The sequence below is a fragment of the Phalangium opilio genome, unplaced genomic scaffold (assembly GCF_054372755.1).
Source record: "Phalangium opilio isolate 3A_F unplaced genomic scaffold, DU_Popi_V2 ptg000041l_1, whole genome shotgun sequence".
Lineage (NCBI taxonomy): Eukaryota > Metazoa > Arthropoda > Arachnida > Opiliones > Phalangiidae > Phalangium > Phalangium opilio.
In genome coordinates, this window is record NW_028324165.1 from 6,403,638 (window position 1) to 6,422,931 (window position 19,294).

Here is a 19,294-nt window from a genome sequence, read left to right on the forward strand (position 1 = left end):
GACTAATCACCTATTGAAATATTGCCTTCTCATAGACGGCACGAGGTTGTCATAAACCCTTTAGACGAAAGTTATCACTTGAGATAATTAACTCGCTTAAAAAGTTAGAGAATTGCCCCCATTGTTTCTATTTTTTTTTTTTTTTTAAGTTTTCAAATTCTATGTAACGATGCTTTAATAGTAGTTAATTATAAAGGTAAAATGTTTCGGGTCCAGAATAGTATGTTCTAATAGGCCAGTCTATAGAAGAACTCAATCAAACCAGTTTTAAAACTTCCCAATAGTGTTACCGATATAAACCAGGCAGCTCGGTCAAATTCGGAAAAAATAAACATAAACAAAGAAACAACTTTCGAAAATATATTTAGATTAAAATTTCATCACTGAAACGGTCCTAAGACAATATATACGGAATACAAACGTATCCTAATGAACGCATGATAAAATATACGCGACAATATGAACAAACAGTAAAATTCTGCCATTAAACCTCTATATGTGATAAACCTAATAAATACTGAAAACACAACAAGCCTGATTTCAACGGAAAAGTCAGGGTTAGCGACAATTTTCCTGTCTCTGTTGAAACCATCTAGTACCTGAGCTGATGACGAAGTTAAAGTAATTAAAGACGCAAATGACGATCCAGGACATTTAGCAAGTACTACATCAAAACCTGAAGAAACTTCCGACAATTTATGTGCTAATGAAAGCTCCGAGGGGACTGATAACGGAAATGGAAATCGCTCGAAAGAAAAAACCTCAAACGTTTGGAAACAAGTTTGGAACAATTCGAAAAACGTATCCAAAATTTATTAAGGCTTATTTTAGCATCGTCTTTGTGAATTTTATTACATTTAATATAAAATTACTTCTGAAAATGGCGGTGTTACAACTGGGTATAGTGCACCAAATAGAGTCTTCCGGCGCTTCCGTTAATACAATTTATAATGGAGAAATTTAATGGATTGTTACATACACAGCGTCGGCCCATTCATTACACAAGCCGATGAAATATGGTTATTGTCCTACACATTTAAAATGTAAATCCATCTATTCATTCATGTGACTTCTACGTTTATGTACTATCAAATGACACTTCTGTCTGCATATATATATAGTCCCACCGATCACACTTGAGGCGTTTTTCACCATTGTATCATCAAATTACTCATACGATTACTAGCATATTCGCACTAATCTAATTCTGTGGGTTTTTCACCACTGTGAATAAATTGATGTCTGATCAAATGAACCTTCTGCGTGCTTGCATAGTCACACTGATCACATTTGAAGGGTTTTTCACCACTGTGAATGAGTTGATGTCTTTTCAAATCAGTCTTCCACGCACTTGCAAAGTCACACTGATCACATTTGAAGGGTTTTTCACCACTGTGAATGCGTTGATGTGCGATCAAATGAGCCTTCTGCGTGCTTGCATAGTCACACTGATCACATTTGAAGCGTTTTTCTTCGTTACCCTTCTTTGTGTGACGTTGTGGACCCCTTTTATATTCAGCAGAATATTTGGTCCGAGTTGAACGTTTCTTGCTGAATTTCCCTACAGAAATTTATTAATGAAATATAAAAACGACACATACATCATTTACAATATAGTATCAAAAATACAGTAACATTCAAGCGCACACGAAAACTAACGGTTTTTATGAGCAAACGACCTTATAAACAACAAGTTGGGAAACCAAAATAGACCTCTACGAGTCGAGACGTTGTTCTCAATTAAATATAATTTATATTGATTATTTTTATCGTCGGTAATTTAGCTTAATATTAGTTTAGTCATTCTAAGAAACTTCATTCCTAAAATCATTTTAAACATAGCTATTGTTGACGTTTCAATTCAAGCGTATGCCTCTTTAACAATTTTTGGAAATTTAGGGTATATAAGGCGATTGATTCACAATAAATAATAAGAAAACCCGCAATTGCGTGAACGCGGTGACAGACACGGCCAGTGTAATACCTCTCCGTGACGACATCGTCAAACGGAGAGGTAAAAAGGGGATGAACATAAATTAAATTGCAAGAGAAACTTTGGCTCGAAAGGACGTATTTTCAAATTGAACGGATGTTCGGAGAATCAAATGCTAGCTGATGCTGCGTGCAGACAAGCTACCATTTTCTTTCGTTCTGGCTCACACTCTCTGTTGTCACATCTAGTTTTCACTTTGTTTCTCTGCCTAGCAAAAGGCACCCTGAGTACAACTACATCTTCTTCTTCTACTTCTGATAGAACGTTGTCTTCGTAAAACTCACCGAATAATTTCCCTAGCCAGATTATTTAACTCAAAGCGAGATAAATGTAGAAGGGCAGCTATTTACTCTCAGATTAAAACTCATGCAAGAGGGGTTACTCGAAACGAAACCGTGTCGATATCTAGTTCGACAACTTGTCGATAATCGACAACTTCTGACAGAATACCATTTTTGTGATTTTCGAGACAGAGAGAGATGTCGATCGACAACTCTCTTTCGAAGCTTACAGAATAGGCACCCTGGTGTTGTTAAGTAAAAGTCGTACCAAAAACGGATTTATGTACTAAGAACGTCGGATCGTAGCTTTAGCCTCTAGTACCATCCTCGCATACTTTATTGGGAAACTTCGTCTGCTTATATTTTGACTCCACCCACAAATTCTGTATATAGCGACTTCTAGAGATCGAAAATATCATTCTTATCTCTATTTTCGTGGTTAAATATTTTTCTCCGAAATTGCGCCAGTGGTAAAAAAGCAAAGTTAAGAATATAAATAATTGATGTTTCTTTTTTTAAGTATCTAGTTTTTCTTCAACATCAATTATTTATATTCTTAACTTTAAAACTTAATTCCACTAAATCGAGAGATATATCGCATTGTTGTCCACTTTGCTTTTTTACCACTGGCGCAATTTCGGAAAAAAATATTTAACCACGAAAATAGAGATAAGAATGATATTTTCGATCTCTAGAAGTCGCTATATACAGAATTTGTGGGTGGAGTCAAAATATAAGCAGACGAAGTTTCCCAATAAAGTATGCGAGGATGGGTAGTGAATTTGCTACGTTCAACGTTCTTCTTACATAAATCCGTTTTTGGTCGTACCTGATTGAAACTCAATGCCCCGGCCTAACCGTTCCCGCATAAATGTTGCAGGGACGTTAAAGAAATTAGTTTTAATCCCCGGACATCTTGAAAAATGGCGGCTAGAAATGTGAAGTTTCTTAGTGTAATTTGTAAATGCATTGATTTTCATCAAATTAATTTCTTGCGTGCTTCCAAAGGAACACTAATGTCATTTTAGGGGTTTTTCTGGTTCGCGTTAAAATGGGACGCTATAAATTTCATCCTTACTAAGTTTGATACTGAATTAATTTAGCCTGGATGAAGAAAAACATTTCAAGGTAGAATTAACGATGTACTCATCACATAAAGTTTGCAAAAAAAGACATGAAATACGTAGAATTGTGGAGACGCACTTGAAAAGAACAGAATGCCAAGTTGTACGAACAAGCAATGTCGAAGAAAAGTAAAGGCTTTGATCACGTGAATCAGCGTACGCTCCAATAATATAATCAGTATAACTACACTAAAGTGCGCAACAATATGGCGTCATGCCACTGTTATTTGTTATTAAGTATTTACAACCATAACGATTGAAAATAAGCATCGCTTAGGGGTTTTCGACCCAAGATTAGTTTTCATCTAAGTTTAAAGCGGAATTACGTCCAAAAGCAGGGAGGCCGTGTCTCCATCATTCGCGTTTTTCGGAGGGGGAAAAATACATTCGGATTGTATTACGAGCAGTTAAATGAAATACGCGACTAGACTTTATACCCAGAAGGCGGAAATAGTTGCTTAGAAAAGTGATATTTCAATCTAGGTACTCAGGACTATTAAAGAATGAAATGACTTACGTGCAATTTCTGAACGAGGCGATGAGGTTTTACCATCTGGATTCTTTGGAGCGACATCTTCTAATGTCTCCGAGTTGGACACCGAACTATTATGTTGACCTGCAATTGGAACTTCGGGTAAATCGCTTTCCATAGAGACGGAGGTCAATTCTGATAGGTCATTTGGGTTGCGTTCAAGATGAGTAACACACACTGGCACACTCAATGACTTCGGATCAACACGCTTCAGTTTTGGCAAGCACAGTCTCATAGTTCGATTTTGCTTATTATAAGTTTTCTTTGCATCTGTCAAGATGATCGTGGATTGGTTATCATCAAGATCGTTTTCACGGGCTTCTTCTAGCGGATCGCTTTCGACATTTGCGTCGAGAGAAAGATGCAAATGTTTTTTGGCTTCAACATTAAATTCAGGAACACGAAATTTCTGCGACCGAGTTGTATTATCCTCAATTTCTATCTCTGTCGAGACACTTTGCGATTGACGATAAGAATCGTTAACGTTAATATTGTTTTCAAGAGGTTCTCGTGGCGAATCGCTTTCCGTGTTCGAGTCAGGAGTCATTTCGAATTGGTTTTCAACCTTAATTTTAGGTGAAGGCGCACTTTGAGGCAAACTGTCACTGTATTTCGGTTTAGGGACACACGGATTCGTAATTCGCTTTATAAACCCCATATTTTCAGTTTTTTTCAAGGTAGTTTCGGTGTTTGCATTGCCAACCTCAGAAACAGGTGATTCTTGACTAATATTTTCCTTACACAGGTTGCCTTGGACATTGTGCATCACAACTGGAAGGGTTAACTCCTGGCCATTATTTCCCAAATCATTTTCAACGGGTTCAGTTTTCACTAATTCATCATTATCTAATTGATGTATTCCACTTTTCTCCTATTTTTTAAGCAATTAACAATAACTCTCATTCTTAAAGTAATTCTCTTTCACATCGAGTATGAAAGTGAAGGATCTTGCATACCATCAGATCTTTGATTCTCCTTTCCAAGTCTTTATTGACCCTATTGAGTCTTTCAATTTCGTCTATTTGCTTATTTATCGTTAATGATGTTTTCACTCTCTCTTTTGCCATTTTTGAAATTAAGACATTGCACTAAACAAAATGAGATTCCATTACAAAACAATCTTCGGACTTTCTTTGGCTAAACGTATTTTAAAGGGGCAAGCGAGAAAAAGGGGAAGATGATGACACGCAAGAAGGGGATCAGCAACAAAGGCCCTCGTCGGGTTTCTTTGTTAATAAAGAAACGAAGGACGTGTTGCCAATCCCCTTAGCTTTGTGCCAATCCTGATAGGTGTTTTCACCAATAACCTTAATTAATTAACCCACTCATAGAGTTTGGTTCTATTTTAAGGGACACCTGATTCGACAACTGTCCATTTAAAGTTCCTCATATCTCTGTGCTTAATTTCACACTGCTAAAAAACCCCTATGCTTTGAAAATACCTTGGCTTCCAGTTTCCTAATTCGATCATCTCTAGCTTTTACTTCTTTGATTAGATCATCTTTGCTCAAATGATCATAGTTACAATCTTCCTCGTAGTCCATTTCCTAAAAACAAAGTTTTCGTCATCTTCAGTTTGTCTTAAACGGGCAATATTGCAATAATTGCGCAAAATACCTCTTTGATCGCCACCCTTTGAAGATTTACTAAACTCATTTCGGAATTTTGTAACGAGAGTTGGTGAGATTGAAAATCTACCCTAAAATAAAATAATTTTTCAAACTGAAGGTAAATCAAAAACGGACAAGGAAAGTTTCCCCATACATTGTAGCTTTCGCTATAAAAAGCTAAGAAAAACATAGCAATGCTTAAATTGTGACACTTTTGTTCAAGACTAGGGATTATCTCAAGCACATTTTCTGAATACAACTACAACTAGCTTCGTATAAATTATTTACCCTGCTAGCATTTTTAATTTTTTAAACAGCAAGAAAGATCTATTTCTTTTCAAGGTATAATAGTTTCAATCGGTTTGGATCCGTTATTCCTGTTTAACGTGATCCAAGTTGCATTATATTCATCACTTACCAGTTTAAACGTTCGATCATAACACGACATTCTTTAACAAATTCCATCATACTTTGTACAGTTATCCTGCTATGATAAAATACGTAAAATTTTAATAATAATAAAAAGTATGGCCATAAACAAAGATTTAGTGTTACCAAGGGCGTTTCAATTCCCTCAGTTTAATATACATTCTTACCAGGCAAGGCTTTTATTAACGTTGTTTTTCTTACACAGTTACTAACAGCTTTTCTTGTATATAGATACTCTTTTTAATAATCAATAAAAATACATTAAAGCCTTCAAATGAGGAACCGCTACCGTAACAAAGGAATTCACTAATCACTACTAAGTACAAACGCCAAAAAAAAGGGAACGTCTAGCAGACAGCTTTTCCTAACCGCCGTCCGTCAATCAGTCTGGGAAATAAGAATATTTTTTAAAACTGGACATTGGGCCAGCCACCCCACTGGTCTGGAATAAATAAACTGATCTATGACCATTGACCAGGACGCGTCGTCTGCTAAAATAAAGAAGTGGGTAATTAAAATAGTTGAGATAATATCTGGACTCTGGTTACCCAGTTACCTTTGAATTTTATTAGTAGTCAAGTACACCACTGACCCCCTACGATTTAATTTTTAAACGGGTCCAGGCAATTTTTAAAATGGTCATTCGCCCTATGCCACCGCCTTATTTCCCACGCTGCTTGGGACCAGTGACCCCCTTAGTGTCCGAAATAATAAAATTGTTTCTGGACTGGCCACGACCTTTGTTCTTAATTAATAAACTGGTCCTGAGGACCAGTAACCCTCACTTCTTCAATTTTAAAACTAGTCCAAGCAATTAATAAACTGGTTTTGAACCAGAGGTAGTGTGCTGAAGACTGCTATGGAGTGAACTGTGGTTCTCTAGAAGTATCATGTCGAGAAAATATCGGAGATTCTGCCAGACTTGGACCGCAAAAACCAAGGGGTGCTCGATCGAGTTTCGGAATTTTCAAATTTTCGCGGGCGGTTGGTCTGACGTCACCGAGAGACCCCCGAGGGGGAAGAATGTTTGTTTTTGCTTGTCAAGGCCATTGATTATACGAATAGGGAAGCAATTTCAAAGTTTTCAAACTATTTTCATCCCATTTTTTGTTATTTTTACGTGCAAAATGTTCGAGGGAAGAGTTTTTATTACATTATTTTCAATAATATTGTTGAATTTAGGAGGCTGAACGCCGAATAATTGACCATGGTGTTTTTGACTTTTTTGCTATTGCCAAGGCCCAAGGGTATTTGATTATTCAAATTTAAGGATATTTAGTTATTTTTTCTTTTAGGGCTTTAAAATATGAGAGAGAAGTGTTTTTTTTTCTGTTTATCGTTGAATAATTTTCAATTATATTCCCCATCCATTGTAGTACTGAACTTTACAACCCCAATGGCTAAACTTTGCAAATTTAAGGTAAAGAATGGATAATTGGATATTGAAATTGAATGCACAAACTACAATAGTTTACATGTTTCAGAATTTGAAACAAACCAATTTAAAGCAATGTAAATTATTGTGGTTAATTATTGCAATATATTTTGTCTACATAGCGAGATTACGTTGGATATATTCAAGAAAACTGATGTAATTCTGGAATAAACACAAACATTCGTTGCTAATAAACACTTTTTTTTATTAAATATGAATCTTTAACATAACAGATGAAAGTTAGTCTGACTTGTAGAATCATTTCTAGGAACATTTTTTTATTAAATAATAAATATGAATCTTTAACGTAACAGATGAAAGGTAGTCTGACTTGTAGAATCATTTCTAGGAACATATGTTTATTAAATAATAAATATGAATCTTTAGCATAACAGATGAAAGGTAGTTTGACTTGGAGAATTATTTCTAGGAACATAAGTTAATCTTTTATTAGATTTATTGTTTTATTATTTGATATGATAATGCTTATCACAGAATTTAAAGGGCAATATGGCTTGGAGCCTAGTTTCTCGAAAACGGAAACAAGTAAATTTAAAAGATTCTTATTTCATATCACAGTTTTAAAAGGCAAAAGTTAATGGTATTTTAAGAAGCATTTCAAATAAGATAGGCTAAACTCTTAAGCGGGTGAAACTAATGAATTATCTTGTTCATTTTTTTGGCCTTTTTCCGACCACTGTCACCATTTTCAGCATCTGTTTTTTTGACATTATTAAGGAATTTTATTCTAATGAATACTCTTAACTTCACAAAAGATTGTACTAATTCCTTGGGTAATGAAGAACTTTGCAAAATTAAATCACTGATATTTTTGACTAGATTTGGCTCGTTTGAAAGGGAAAACTGTGGTAGATAAGATCTAAAAACTGATTCGAATGTATTAACAGTTGCTAAAAATGAAGAGGATGGGATTGCTAAGCCTCCGTAAGATAAAAAATTTGCCCAAGATGGCAACTCATAACTATGGTCCGAGAGTGTTTTAGTTTCAGTTAAGTTCAAATCAGGAAACTTTTTGTTATGCTTTTTCGCTAGCCAACCCGCGCAAAGCTCAATACCATTTTCCTCCAACTTTGAAAAATCACTCTCGTCCAATTCATTAGTATTCTTAATAGTTTTTGATGAGTCACTATTTGCTAAATATGTTTTATTGTCATCAATCAAACTATTAAGATCTGCAGCTGTGCTGCAATCTGGATTAATAGGTTCTATTGAGGCTTTTTTAAAGGCACTAGCTAAAACATATTCTCCTTCCTGAAAAGATGGAGAATTTACAATATCACTAGAAAGATACTCAGATTGGCTTAAATCAGACGTATTGCTATTTTGGTGACATACACCAGGATTTTTTCCCAGTATAATCATTCTAATTCGGTATATTGAATTAAGAGGCGTTGGGTGATCATTTAAGCCTCCTCTAGTACGAACCTGAGAGAAAAAATTCTCGAGGCAGTCTTGATTTAAACGATGAGTTAAGATATATTTATAGCCAAATTTATTTTTAAGGTCAAAATATAAGTCTTTAAGAGACTTAATAGAGATCAGCAACCCTTTTTGAAAAATTTGTAGGCATTTCGTTCCTTTACACCTCATGTCATCTATTAGATTAGACATTTCATTTAATGCCTCTAACTGCTCTGTTAAATGAACACCAAACGCACATTTAATTTTAACAGGATCATTTTCAGTGTAGGAATTGAAAATTTGAAACCACGCATTGACCTTTTCTATGAATTTGGATAGATTTTGGTAGTCTTCAAGATTTTCATCTGAAGAATGACTTTGTTTTTTGGAAATGTAAATTGAATATAATGCTTTTGAAACATTGTTAGATAACAGCTGAGCAGCTAGTTTTACATTTTGCCTTGTTGGCCCTCGGCATTCCAAATGAATTGCTCTTAGTTTGTGACACATTTTAAGTTCGTTAAAGTCTAATTTTAGTAATTCGTCTAAAGGTTTTCTATTTACATCAACATCCCCATCTTCCAGAATAAATCCCTTGTCCAAAAGCCAGTTTCGAATTAATTTTAGTGCATGGGGTGCATCTGCGAAGCAGTAAATTAATTGTTCACTAACACTAGGATGATAAAACCAATTTCTGTTAATATTTACTCCAAGTTCACGCCACAACCCCATGTTCCCTCCACCCATGTCACAAACTGTTGATACAACAAGATATCCAGCTTCGTGAAGCTTGGTGATAATTTCTAACAGTAAGGTTTTTGTCATTTTTTGGTCAAAGCCAATGTATATTGGTTGTTTCCAATTTCCATACAGCCCTCGGACCATAGCCACTTGCATTTGTTCATGTTTGCCCACTACCTGGTCTGCTTTAACATCATACTCATATTGACTTTGAACTTTCATTTCATCAAATGTCAAAACTGCAAGTTTCTCACGCGTGGGTTTTACACTACCAGTAACTTTCATCAAATTTAAAACATCTGTCAATATACCTTGTCTTAAATTTAGTTTAGAGGCGTAAGCTCTCAAGGTAGATAGACCTGGTAGGGGAATATGAAGGTCCTTTTTCAAAAATACGTAGGCTCGTTTGCTAAAATAGCGCAGGGTGAATGCATTTTTTAAATCCTCAGAACCCCAATTAACCCTTTTTTTCCCCAAAAGTCTCTTTATCTGACTATCTGAAAACACCACCCGCAAAATATCAGCTAATTTTGAATTATACTTTGCTTTTTTGTTTTTCTTGGTTTTTAAGGCTTTGAGGTCTTTAAGAGCTCTTTTAGAAACAAGGGTTTGCATTGAAAGTTGTACTTTCAAGTCTCGAATTACTGTGTCTTTTTGCTTACGTTGCTTAATTACTCGACTACGACTCTTTTCTAAAAAGCTTATTCTAGCCTTTAAGTTCTTGATTAGATTAATATTTTCACTGGGTATTTCTACAAGATTTCTTGGTGTATCTTCTTGGATTGGGGAAATTTCAACATCCACAGCATTTTGGTTGTTAACCATTTCTGGCATTTCATTACCTTCTGATGCAACAGACGTTGATGCTATGATATCTTGGGCAGTTTTTCTTCTGTTTCTTCTACATAACCTTGCCTCTCTGTCACACAGAGAAGCAGTTTTTCCAGTGTTACATTGTAATAAGTTTTCAGTTGGCACTGCATTGAACTTTAACACTTTGCGTTCAGGAAGCCCTAAAAGTTCCGCTTGCATATCACGTTCAAAATTATCATCTTTGAAGTGTTTGGAACAGATTCGACTAGTCGATGGATTCCATTTCCCAACCCTTCTACATTTGTTGACCCAAATTTTTCTAAGCCCAGGTTCTTTAGGAAAAGAATAATAACGAATATTGGCTGTAGACTTATTATTTTTGGTTTTAAGCAGACTATTGTTACACACGGCAACTGCACATCTTGTTCCCGGCATTATTTACCAATTTACACCTTCCCTAAATAGAAAATAATTATAATCTATTAAATTACAACCGTATAGAGAAAGTTCTGACAGAAATTATCATAATGGCACAACTTCTTAAAGTTCTTCAACAGAAATTATTACCAATTTATCTACTTTTGTTATTACCCAAACGCCAAACGTCCAAAACCATACCCAAAGTCTTTACCATAAGCCTTGCCCATTGCGCTACTTTTAACTTTAAATTTATAAGAACTCAACGGATGTAACGTTTAAAAACCTAATTAAGATAATCTACAGATCAATTTCAAGAGTTAAAAACTTACAATTCAATAAAATTGGCACTCTATCTTTACTCTAAATCCAATCAACCAGCCATCACAAATTCAAAATCATCGAGCCGTTTGTTTTTTGGGTCTCTCAGTGACGTCAAAACTAACAGCCAATGAACAATCTTTAAAAAAGATAAGCTTTTGACCTTGATTGAGCAAACCTATTATAGCGATTTTATACTTTACTAACCTTGCGCAAAAACTATCTATAACAATTTCCAAAAGCAAACTAAATATTTTTGTAAAAGTAGGTATTTTGCGATGAAATCAATTCATATGACTTCACTCACAAATCACTCGTTCTAATAAAAAATAATTACAATACAGAGCTAATTAAAATACAGGATTTTGCGCGGAAAAAACAAAAACCTTGAATCTCCTCCCCCTCCCCCCCACGGTGAATTGCCTTGAAATTTAGCATAAAGATACTATAGTCTGTCAAACGAAAGAAGAGCCCTGAGAAATTTGTCCAAATTGGTGTCGCCACCATCGACCCCATAGTACTTTATCAACTTGTTTTGTTTCGTCAATAGTCGTCTGTAATATAGTCTGCTATATACAGATACTTTAACTTATGTCATTAAAATATATTGCAATGCTAGTTCAACAAAGATAAAACTGGTGTCTTGTCGTTAATTTTGTTTTATATTCTTTAATACTCGATGATCGTAAAAAACCATGAAACATAAACGTATTAAATATATATTGCAAAATGTATTGGTTCCATTGCGATTATATAAAAACGTCTTGGTTTGGACCAAGGCCGAAAAAACAAACGATATGTGTGAGGTTTATCAATTGACTGAAGTTTCAGATATTGAAATTTTTTCTAGTTATTTTTATACACTCAATCCTTAATCAATATTTAATTCAATCAACTGATTTTACTGTTAATCGACCTAGTCCCTCTAAATTAATTGAAAAAATTACATATCTACGCTTTTTCAAGAACAATTACATTTTCCGAAAACATTCTATCGTGAAATTAATTTATCATGTTGAGGATACAGTATTGAATATTTGAAATGTTCTACTGGATGTCTAAAACAAGCAAGCGAACTTTGGCATAACTCGAATGGAAAATGTAAATATTTGATCGTGGATGCCAAACAAGGGTGTTGCGCGAATTTATACATTTAATTTCGTATATCGAAATGCTACATTTCTATTGTCGCCTCTTTGATGGTAAAGTTGCACTGGAACTTCCTTTTCCGTACTTAAGAATTTCTTGGTCATAACTCAGTCTATGGTAATATTGGCTGAGTGTGTTGCGACGGCTCAGATGACCCATACACTGAAACCACTGGTGATTATAAAATGCCATATATTGGGAAAATAGAGGAAGGGAGGGGGTGTCGGAGTTAAATGTGACCTTCTTGGCATAACTAGTAATGAATGATTTGTTTAACCATATTATTTCCGCGGGAAATGAATATAACAAGTCTGAGAAGTATTTCTGTTTATGTGATCTTTACCCTTTACCACACAGGATAAACTTTGTTGCTTAGTCTTAAGTAGACGACATTCACTCTAAACGACAGTCTTATCAACAACTTAAAACAGATTTAAACTTCTTTTGGTGCAAACTTGAAAATTTGTCAAGCCAGCAACAATTAAAACTATGTCGGTCAAGATGCTCACAAGTTAGTGAGTATCGACACGAAATCCCTTCAAAATAATTAATTTCATGATAAAATGTTTTCGGAAAATGTAATTGTTCTTGAAAAAGCGTAGATATGTAATTTTTTCAATTAATTTAGAGGGACTAGGTCGATTAACAGTAAAATCAGTTGATTGAATTAAATATTGATTAAGGATTGAGTGGATAAAAATAACTAGAAAAAATTTCAATATCTGAAACTTCAGTCAATTGATAAACCTCACACATATCGTTTGTTTTTTCGGCCTTGGTCCAAACTGTTAGGGCCATTTCATAAAATAACATTTAAGTTTCGCGCCTTCCTCTTAGTCACATATTCGATAACAGATGGCTCCCCTACCGCTAATAGAAATATATCTAATAACCAGCAAGCCGAACAACCTCTCCTCAGTTCGCGCGCAGACTTCACCTTGTAACAATGTAAATTCTCGTTAACTATTTTTGTAATACTAAAACAGTATTAAATGTTCATGTTTAAGACACGGCTTTATTTTATAACACCTACACCTAACAATTGGCGACGGAATGCGTGTTTCTCATTTTTTTGGTGGTGCTGGGTACCAAGTACGCGTTAACAACATAACAGTTTCGCTATCGCGAGTACCAAGTACGCGTAACGTATAACAGTTTCGCCGTCGCGAGAGAACAATCGCGCCGCACCCAGATTCCACAATCCAAACCGTGCCGGGCCTAACGAAGCCAAGTTAGCCAACGCTCTCGTCTAGCCGCCATATTGCTTTTTCCCTACCGAAAAAAATGGCTGCTATTTACAATAAGTTTTCACCTTTTGATGACGGTGCTGAACCTTGGACAATTTATAAAGAACGTTTAGACCAATTTTTTTTGGCTAATGACATTATCGTGAGTACAGCTCCAGGTGCTGACAACACCGCAGTCTTAACGAAAAAGCGTGCCGTGCTTTTAACAGTAATAGGTGTGAAAACATATTCCTTACTTCGAAGTCTTATTGCTCCCGACAAACCAGATACCAAGACATATGACGAACTCACTGACATTTTAACCAAACATTTTGAACCGATACCGTCGGAAATCGTAGAACGGTGTAAATTTTACAAACGAGATAGGAAAACAGGTGAATCAGTTGCCATGTATGTTGCTGCCTTAAGACAAATGGCAGAATTTTGTAACTTTGGTAACACATTAGATACGATGTTGCGCGATAGACTTGTATGTGGTATCAATAACGAAGCAGTTCAAAAACGTCTCCTCGCAGAAACAGCCCTCGATATCAAGAAAGCCATAACTATCGCTCAATCCCTCGAAACCGTAGAGAAGGATGCTCTCGATATCAAATCACAACAGGACTCTGGTCAAGTTAACAAATTATCGCATTTCAAAAGAAGACAACAAAGGGCGAATAACACAACGTCCAATTCACAATTGCCAGACGCAACTGCACATACCAATCGCGGAGTCAAAACAAGTGCCTCGCAATACCCATGTATTCGCTGTTCCAGTGCCAAACATCACGAATGGGAGTGCCCATACAGAGACGCTGAATGTTTTCAATGTGGCACCAAAGGACATTTAGCTACAGCTTGCAGAAAATCACGCAACCAATCGCAGCTTCGCACGCAAAGTCAGTCGCGTAACGTACGTCCAAGCCCCAATCGTGGTCGTGCCAGACATGGACCTGTCACACCAAGCTCAAACAATACCAGGCGTCGCTCCGGCGACACAGCCCACTATATCCATGATGACGAACCTACGACGGACGATATTCCAGACGAACCGCCACCTGAATATGATCTTTTTCACCTTCGTTCCACAATCAAGCCGCAGAACGATGTACAACACGAAGTTTTATCTACTACCAACGTCACTTCGTCACCGCCGATTTTCCTTCCTTGTCTCATCAACCAACGACCAATTACTCTTGAAATGGACACAGGTTCTGCTTTCACCTTAGTTCCCGAAACACACCAAGTCATAGCACCTTATTTGGAAAGCCTACAAGAGAGTAAACACACACTCGCTTCCTTTACGGGACAGAACGTCAAAATCAAGGGCGAGTTGTTGGTTGAAGCAGGATACAATGACAAGTTCTTGCATTTACCGCTTTTGATATATGAGGGGTCGGGTCCTTCACTCATGGGACGCGATTGGATTTTCTCCAGTTTGAATGTCATACCTAAACCTGCCGTCAAAGATGATCGCTTAATCGTCCAACATATTGCTGCTCCGACCGCCGAACTTACCGCTCTATTAACGAAGCATGCCAATCTTTTTACGCCAGGCATAGGATGTCTCAAGGGGCAACAAGTCAAATTGCACATTCGCTCCGATGCACCTACGCCGCCGTTTTTCAAAGCTCGCTCTGTGCCTTATCACTTGAAAGACTTGGTCGAGAGCGAAATCACACGACTCGAGAATGAGGGAATTATCAGTCCCATTCATCATGCAGAATACGCTACACCCATTGTTCCCGTTCTGAAGAAAGACAAAAAAACTGTCCGCCTCTGCGGAGATTTTAAGGTTACGACTAATAAAATCATTGACATTGAGCAGTACCCTCTACCGCGCGTTGATGACATCTTCGCCAAATTGGCCGGTTGTACCATTTTTGCCCGCCTTGATATGCAAAACGCATATAACCAACTGGAATTGGCTCCTGAATCACGAAAACATGTAGTTGTCAACACAACCAAAGGCCTTTATCAATACAACCGTTTACCCTTTGGTATTTCTTCTGCCTCAGCCATTTTCCAGCGCCACATAGACACACTTTTGCAAGATATTCCATCTTGTCTGCCTTTCCAGGATGACATACTCATCGGCGCCAAAAATGACCAAGAATTACTAACGCGATTGGACAAATGTTTCGCTATTTTCGCAAATGCCGGACTTAAGCTTCGCAAAGAAAAATGTGACTTTTTTGCGACCTCTGTTGATTTCCTGGGTTACCGTTTAGATGCCAGTGGTTTACATCCCCAGTTATCGAAACTCGCTGCCATTCATGACGCACCGGCACCAACCAACACGGATGAATTACGCTCTTTCTTGGGCCTCGTAAATTATTATGCCCGCTTCATCAAGAACTCAGCAATGCTTCTCGCGCCATTGTACGACCTTCTTCACAAAACAGTCGCATGGCAATGGACTGACCTCCATCAGAATGCCTTTCAAGCGGCCAAATCTGCGATCCAATCCTCGGACGTACTGGTTCTATTCGACCCCCAACGCGAAGTTATCCTTGCCTGTGATGCTTCCCCCGTTGGAATAGGCGCTGTAATTTCACATGCCATGGACGATGGCGAACGTCCTATAGCTTTTGCGTCACGGACATTATCACCCGCTGAACGTAACTACCCGCAGATAGAACGAGAGGCGCTAGCTATCGTTTTCGGCGTCACTCGTCATCGCGATTATCTTTTGGGCAAGCGATTTAAACTCGTGACGGATCACAAACCACTTCTGGCCATATTCTCCGAAAATAAACCAGTTCCGCCAATGGCCGCAGCTCGTTTGCAACGATGGGCCTTAATCCTTTCGAGTTATGATTACACTATTGAATACAAAAAGGGGCGTGATCATTGTAACGCAGACGCTCTAAGTCGTCTTCCGCTCCCGTCGACGATCCGCGATCCCCCACTTCCGTCAGAGCTTGTATTATTACTACAACCGGGTTCCATCGCACCCGTCACAGCCACTGATCTTGCCGATGCCACTACCCAAGACCAAACATTGGCCAAAGTACTACGATACGTCCGCAACGGATGGCCTTTACGCGTTACCTGTACCGACCTGAAGCCGTTTTACACCCTTCGTCACGAACTGTCAGTAGACAATAACATTCTACTCTTCGGTAACAGAATCGTTATTCCCGTTGCACTGCGCTCCACACTGATTGATGAACTTCACAGCACCCATCAAGGCGTCCGTCCTATGAAAGAACTTGCCCGTTCCAAGTTTTGGTGGCCAGGATTAAATGCCGATATAGCAGCTGTCTCTGCCACTTGCCTCACGTGCAGAGAGCAGGCTCCCATGCCCGCCAAACATTACTCCCCATGGCCTATTGCCTCTGCCCCATGGCGTCGTATCCATGTCGACTTCGCCGGTCCTTTGGACAACCATTATCTTTTGATCACCGTGGATTCTTTTTCTAAGTGGATGGAAATCGATATAACTACGTCAACCTCATCTGCCACCGTTATATCTTGCCTCCGAACGCACATGTCCCGATTCGGAATTCCGCCCACACTCGTATCGGACAACGCCACCTGCTTTACGAGTTCGGAATTTCAAACATTTCTCAAAAACAACGGTATCGAACACCTAACCATCGCTCCTTACCACCCTGAAAGCAACGGTCAAGCCGAACGTTTTGTTCGTACTGTTAAAACTACCTTGCGAAAGCTTACGGGAGGATCATCACCAGAAATACGCGTTATCGAAACCGGACTTGACCATTTCCACACGGGAACTCTTCGACATCGACTCGACAGACTTTTGATAAACTATCGAAGAACACCCATACACGGTAACTTATCACCGGCAGAATTAATGCTCAACCGCCCCATACTGACCAAACTAGATCTTTGCCGACCGGAACAACTCGAACACAAGAACAAACTACCACTTACTTCCACTTTACCATCGATCACTGAGGGAACATTAGTACATGTTCGCAACTATGGCAAAGGTGCTAAATGGTTACCGGGTCAAATCATTGCCCCCATTGGAACCATGATGTTTCGCGTTCGAACCAACGACAATCAGATCATTCAACGCCATAGAAACCAAATTCGCTTCCGCACATCCAATACCGAGATTACATCCGATCAGCAAAAGTCCTCTCAACAAACCAAACCCTCGATTCCTATGTCTCTCGTCAGACCCAAAACGACTATTGATTCAAGTAACATAGAGCCATCGTCACCGCAAGTAGCTGTCATGCAAACACCGCTCCATGCCTCACTTGCCAGCCCTGCTCACACCATTGACCAAACTAGTCTTATGCAAACACCTTCCACAGCAACTCCAGGTCTCGACGTAGCCGCACAAACCGCAGTCACCGCACCACGGCGTTCACTTCGTACGCGCAAGCCTCGCGTCCCATTTAATGTATAAATCTTTTTTTAACGGGGAAAGTGATGTTAGGGCCATTTCATAAAATAACATTTAAGTTTCGCGCCTTCCTCTTAGTCACATATTCGATAACAGATGGCTCCCCTACCGCTAATAGAAATATATCTAATAACCAGCAAGCCGAACAACCTCTCCTCAGTTCGCGCGCAGACTTCACCTTGTAACAATGTAAATTCTCGTTAACTATTTTTGTAATACTAAAACAGTATTAAATGTTCATGTTTAAGACACGGCTTTATTTTATAACACCTACACCTAACACAAACCAAGACGTTTTTATATAATATCTGTCGCTTCAGTCTTAATGTAATTAAATTTTGAGTAATTATGTTTTCTTTACCGCTTATTATTATGTCCAATTACGATGGTCAAAACATGTATCTAGCAGGGCCCAAACGTTGCACCTTCCGCGTGTTAGGCGGACGAGATAACCACTACACTACACATACCTGGTAATACTGAGATTCCTAAGAGATCTAGCTTATTATTATGTCCAATTACGATGGTCAAAACATGTATCTACCAGGGCTCGAACCCGGGACCTTCCGCGTGTAAAGCGGACGTGATAACCACTACACAATGAATACTTGGTTATTCTGAGTTTTAGAAGAGATCTAGCTTATTATTGTGTCCAATAACGATAGTCAAGTCATGTATCTACCAGGGCTCGAACCTGGGACCTTCCGAGTGTAAAGCGGACGTGATAACCACTACACCATAGATACTTGGTTATTTTGAGTTTTCGAAGAGCTCTAGCATTATTATTATGTCCAATCACGATGGTCGAAACAAGTACTTCTGTAATTAACTAAAATTAACATACTTAGACTTAATTGTTTCTGATTAGACTAGCCGATCGCACACCCTGAATACTTAATTGTTAAATTAAGAGTATTCCGAAAAGTAACTTCGCTCTAGTTTTTCAGTTAGAGGTGGTTAAATATCACGAAAAACCCCATGTTAATCTCCATAGGAAAATTGGTAAAAGCATGTGAATTTTGATTTAACGTTACAAAAGAGTATCAAGTCATATCTACAAGGGCCTACCGGCCCTGTAGAATTAAGCCTATCTGTTTATAGCAGACTATATTACAGACGACTATTGACAAAACAAAACAAGTTGATAAAGTACTATGGGGTCGATGGTGGCGACACCAATTTGGACAAATTTCTCAGGGCTCTTCTTTCGTTTGACAGACTATAATTGAGCTCAACTTTCGGATTATCCCGGTCTCGTTAATTGCAACTCGGTCATTCTAATTGTAATTAATTAAAAACATGTTTTTTAATGTAAAAAAAAAGCTTTCATTGTTTAGTTTATATACAGAATCATCAGAATGCAAACTTAACCCAATAAACGTATGATAAAATAAACTTGACAATATGAACA

General features: G+C 37.8%; 1 protein-coding gene, 1 long non-coding RNA gene and 1 other non-coding gene across 7 annotated transcripts; 1 reads left to right on the forward strand and 2 right to left on the reverse strand.

The window, feature by feature from the left end:
* Positions 1-590: 590 nt before the first annotated feature.
* On the reverse strand, positions 591-6,900 carry LOC149679598 (uncharacterized). Of its 5 annotated transcripts, none has more exons than XM_089835424.1 (7): positions 6,526-6,900; positions 5,959-6,457; positions 5,548-5,629; positions 5,373-5,477; positions 4,887-5,018; positions 3,916-4,801; positions 591-1,561 (listed from the first exon to the last, which is right to left on the reverse strand). In XM_089835424.1, the coding sequence occupies exons 2-7, from the start codon at positions 6,006-6,008 to the stop codon at positions 1,197-1,199; spliced, it is 1,620 nt and encodes a 539-aa protein (XP_089691550.1). In that variant the 5' UTR covers positions 6,009-6,457; positions 6,526-6,900; the 3' UTR covers positions 591-1,196. The 5 variants fall into 5 exon arrangements, with proteins under 5 accessions (XP_089691550.1, XP_089691548.1, XP_089691551.1 ...); XM_089835422.1 differs by having other exon boundaries at positions 5,959-6,460; XM_089835425.1 differs by having other exon boundaries at positions 5,959-6,024; positions 6,137-6,900.
* Positions 6,901-6,913: 13 nt separating this feature from the next.
* Positions 6,914-7,616, forward strand: LOC149679599 (uncharacterized). The gene is made up of 2 exons (XR_016365843.1): positions 6,914-7,389; positions 7,454-7,616. It is a non-coding gene; the product is annotated as an uncharacterized LOC149679599 (long non-coding RNA).
* A 10,940-nt stretch (positions 7,617-18,556) lies between these two features.
* Positions 18,557-18,629, reverse strand: TRNAV-UAC (transfer RNA valine (anticodon UAC)). The gene has a single exon. It is a non-coding gene; the product is annotated as a tRNA-Val (tRNA).
* Between the last annotated feature and the right edge of the window lie 665 nt (positions 18,630-19,294).

Excerpts from the sequence above, each read along its gene's own strand:
- LOC149679598 (XM_089835424.1), bottom strand. The coding sequence starts at position 6,008 with ATGATGGAATTTGTTAAAGAATGTCGTGTTATGATCGAACGTTTAAAC. Across the intron at positions 4,802-4,886 it reads GGAGAATCAAAGATCTGATG|GAGAAAAGTGGAATACATCA; the intron begins GTATGCAAGATC and ends CTTAAAAAATAG. Across the intron at positions 1,562-3,915 it reads GCCTCGTTCAGAAATTGCAC|GGAAATTCAGCAAGAAACGT; the intron begins GTAAGTCATTTC and ends AAATTTCTGTAG.